Raw genomic sequence first — 4,205 nt, 5'->3', positions numbered from 1 at the left:
TTCTCCACGTTTCCTCCCTCCCCGTATCATATTCATTTCCCAACATAGAAGGGCTAAGATAAGAGCCACTTTGCAAATGCAAACCCCGATGATAGTCTCCCTTGAAGGACATGGTGGCATTTAGCATTTTTAAAATAGTATTTAATAGACTTGACCCAGAGAAGGAGAGCGAGCCAGCAAGCATGTTCATAAATCTCAGCCTCCCCCAGGGTCTGGCTGAATAAAGGCCTTCAAATTAAACTTGTTGGGTGGGAAGTGATTTTGTCATGTGGGAGAGTTTCAATCCATCAGTCCTTATGCCCTTTCTTGTAGGGAAATGATTATTGTTTTGTTTTTTCTCTGAACTCATGGGAAAACTGATGCTCAGTGATAAATGAATGAGTTGTAGAATGGGTCCACCTCAGTATTTGGGGGGATCAGTTGTTCTTCCCCAGCTGTGTGGAGGGCAGAGACAGTACCAACTTCTACCAGTGGCTTGGAAGTCTGGGGACACACAGGCCACTTCTCTTTTCTCTTTATGTGCCTAGACGGAGGATAGGACAGGTGTCTCTTTGCTAGTGGACACAGATGCTAGTGCTCAGCTTGTTTGCTCACTCCAGTGGGGGCACCAGCCAGCCGTCCCGGCTCCCGTATGCCCCTGCCCTCTGCTCCTCATTTGTTGGACACCTAAGCCTCAAGTCATCGCTCTGGGAGAGAGGTGACGGTCTGGTTAAGGGCAAAGCCTGTGTGAAGGTTGGAGGTCTGCCACCCTTTTAGAACCCTTGCACCAATTTAGAACCAATCCAATTGAATAGTGGCAAGGAAAGTATGGCATGTTTTTGTTTCAAAGCATTTAAGAGAACATTGCCTTGAAAAGCAACCTGCATTTTGCCTAGAAGACTAATCATAAAACTTAATAGGCGTGGGAACACTGAAGGATAACTTCAATTTTTAATTTTCCTTATTGCTAAGCTATTTAATCCTGTGAGCTAGGGAAAGGAACCATAAGAAAAAGGGTCACCCTCTCTATCTTTATCATTTTAAAGAGCTTCTTGGCTCCTATGGGCCAGAGTTCTCCATGACGGCACAATTCATTCATTCATTCATTCATCCAACAAGGATTTTCAAATACCTCTTACATGCCGTGTGGTGTGTTGGAGACACAGCGAGAATTACAGCTTGATTCCTGCACTGAAGGAGCTCAACAGGCTGCTGTTGGCAAATCTAGAAAAGGCTACCTGATCATGTCGGTCAGGGCATGACTAGGGGGTATTTGTAAAGGACGGGTGCCATAGACTGGTGTGGAAGAAGGATCAGGAGCTATGCAGGGGAAGAAGAGCAGAAAGACCTTCCAGGTGGGGCAGACGTTACCTACAGAGATACTGGAGCATAAGAGACTGTGATACATCAGGGGAACTCTAAGGAGTGGAAGCAAGATAGCTGTGCCCAAGAAACACCCTGGCTGTGACCGCCTATCAGCTCAAAACCACAAGAAGGGAGGGAGCTAAGGAAAGAGGTGGTTCCCTACATCGAAACAGTTCCACAGCTGCTCCTCCTCAACTGCTCTGTCCCTCCAGCTCCTGCCTATCTTCACACGTGGGAGGATTTCCCGGTAGGGCTTGAATCAGGGGCCCCTGCCAAAATTGATAATTCACTGAAGAAAGTACAGAAGAAGGAAGAACTAATCTTGGTGTTTGTTAAATTGATATCACAGCATTATGAGGGGGCAGAATGAGAAACCAGAGCCTGGGGAAATCGAGTGGGGTCCCTGCAGTCATTTTGTTTTGGGTTGCAGTTAGGATACTAATTTGAGGCGGTATTCGATGTTTCAAAACAAACTATGAAAGTATGAGGGAGTGATAATAAATGACAAACCCACACAGTGTAGAGGTCACTTGCAAATGCAAAGGCATTTTTACCATTTATGACGGTTTTATGTGAAATGTGAGATTTTGAAATGAAGACGAGGCTTGAAGTGTAAGAGGAAAACCTGTAAAGTCAGGGCTCCATTATTTTTCTGCGTAGGTGTCAGAACATCAAAGACAACACCATTGGCATCGAGGAGAACGGGGTCTCCCTAACCTGTCGTTTTCACGTCACCGTCTTTAAATTCATCGGGGATTATGATGAAGTTCATCTTCACTGTGCAGTGTCACTCTGCGACTCAGAAAAGTACTCCTGTAAAATTGTGAGTGAGAGTGTAAAAATGAAATGCTTAGCCTTGTGTCTCACGGCCCCAGTTTTCCCACCACAGGGATCATGACTGTCAGGTGGCTGAACTGGGGCCATCCACAGATGCTTAGGAGTGCGGCATCCCTTTCAGTAGGACAGTAAGAGAGAGAGCACGGTGGAATGATGTCATTTACTCCTCTACCTCTGAAAAGCCAACCAGTCATTGGCTTAACACTAGAATAAGGTTTCTCAAACCTCCGCACTATTGACATTTTGGATTGAGGAATTTTTTGTTGTGGGGTGTCCTGTGCACTGTAGCATGTTTAGCAGCATCACTGGCCTCTATGCATTTGATGTCAATAGCACCCTCCCCCCAAGTTGCAACACTTAAAAATGTCTCCAGGTCTGGCTGGTTAGCTCAGTTGGTTAGAGCACAGTATTTTAACACTAAGGTCAAGGGTTCAGATCCCCATAGTGGCCATCTGGCCCCCCTACAAAAAAAGTCTCCAGGCATTGCCAAATGTCCCCCAGGGGGCAAAATTGGTCTTGTCGAACACCAGTGCACTAGAGTCCCAGGAGCATATTGAGCCAGGAACCTGAACCTGATGGGCCAAGCCCCATTTCACTATAGAATCAAACTCCTAGCACAGGAGACAGTTTACCCAGATGTCCTACAGCTCATCTCATCTACACCAGGATCAGAGGCTCTAGAGGGGCTGGTGGGATGAGGTGACAAACCAGTGGTTTCTTCCATGCCAGGCTTATATCCCCACCATGTATGGCTTTGCCCTTAAGATCTGATTGCACTGGTACCTGCCTGAACCTTGACATACCGGCTTTGTGCTCACCCCATGTCTGCAGAATCAAGATGTGACTTATGGTCAGAGCTACTTACAGATGATGCTGCATATATTAGTGTCTGCTGGGATACAACAGTCCTCATTCCTGGGCATGGAGCCTTTTTGAATCTCATTCTAGTGTGGAGAGTATATTTAACTCTGTTCAACTTAAAGCCTGGAGTCCCGGTGGGCTCGATGATCAAGAATGCATTGGTTCTAATTAATCTGAGCAGCGATAGTGCTCGAGGCCAGAGCCACTGCCTCTTTTGGGGGCAGAAACATGGTGAAGAATAAGTTATCAGCTAATTGTGTGAAATATTCCCTCTGGTGTTTTGTCTTTCAGACTTGCCCACAGAATTCCAGGATTGCCACAGAGTATACAAAAGAACCTAAAGAACAGATCATTTCAGTGGGACCTATTAGGAGAAAAAGTATGTATGTTCCCCAAAACACACTACAAATGGTTAAAATGATGGGATGTGAAGGCTCAGTTGTGTTTTGCCCCTGATGTGAGTCTAATGAATGAGGAGGCTGGTGTTGGGGACACCAGTTTGAGAAGACTGCCTGCTTCCTTAAGGAGATCTTGTCACTGACTTTCAGAAACTCAGTGGCTTTGGGCTTTTCTTCATCCTCTCCTCTCTTTAAAGTTTTCCCCTTAGATACGAGTTGAAGGGTGGACTGTTTGTAGTTCATGTGCCCAACTGCTCTTTTGTAGGGCTGGACTGGTGTGAGGACAACGGAGGGTGTGAGCAGATTTGCACGAGCCGGGTGGACGGGCCTCTGTGCAGCTGTGTGACGGGCACCCTGCAGGACGATGGCAAGAGCTGCCGAGGTAGACGCTGCACTTGGGAGCAGGCAGCTAGGGCACGCAGGGAGTTCTCTACCCAGAGAAAGAGAAATTCATATCTGAAGCCCACTCAGTCAGCAACTCACCTATGAAAAGTCCAGACATTAACAAGGAAAGATGGGGGAAACAACCAAGGAATTCTAGTGCCATTTTTAAAAAAAACCTTTGGGTCCCTACTCCTTCATTTAAAAAATGAAGGTAACTTCTTAAAAAAAATAAGTTATCCAACTTTTTAAGGACCATATATTGGCCTTAACTCTGGCTGCCAAGTCTACTTGGGCTGAAGTTGGATTGGGATGTTTGCTGCAGCACACAAGAAAGGCTTAGCACATGCACATGGATTTCCTGATACCCTGTGAGATTTTTAG

The 4,205-nt window shown here is 46.1% G+C and overlaps 1 protein-coding gene across 1 annotated transcript in view; it reads left to right on the top strand.

Moving 5' to 3' along the window:
- TECTA (tectorin alpha) overlaps positions 1-4,205 on the top strand; it is a 70,874-nt gene that overhangs the window by 65,394 nt on the left and 1,275 nt on the right. Inside the window, exons 20-22 of the mRNA XM_008578339.1 lie at positions 2,005-2,167; positions 3,334-3,421; positions 3,706-3,822. Coding sequence (XP_008576561.1) covers positions 2,005-2,167; positions 3,334-3,421; positions 3,706-3,822 — 368 coding nt within the window. The remainder of the gene's footprint in view (positions 1-2,004; positions 2,168-3,333; positions 3,422-3,705; positions 3,823-4,205) is intronic.

Source organism: Galeopterus variegatus, unplaced genomic scaffold, assembly GCF_000696425.1.
Source record: "Galeopterus variegatus unplaced genomic scaffold, G_variegatus-3.0.2 Scaffold1665, whole genome shotgun sequence".
Lineage (NCBI taxonomy): Eukaryota > Metazoa > Chordata > Mammalia > Dermoptera > Cynocephalidae > Galeopterus > Galeopterus variegatus.
This window is presented reverse-complemented; position numbering and strand designations above follow the sequence as displayed.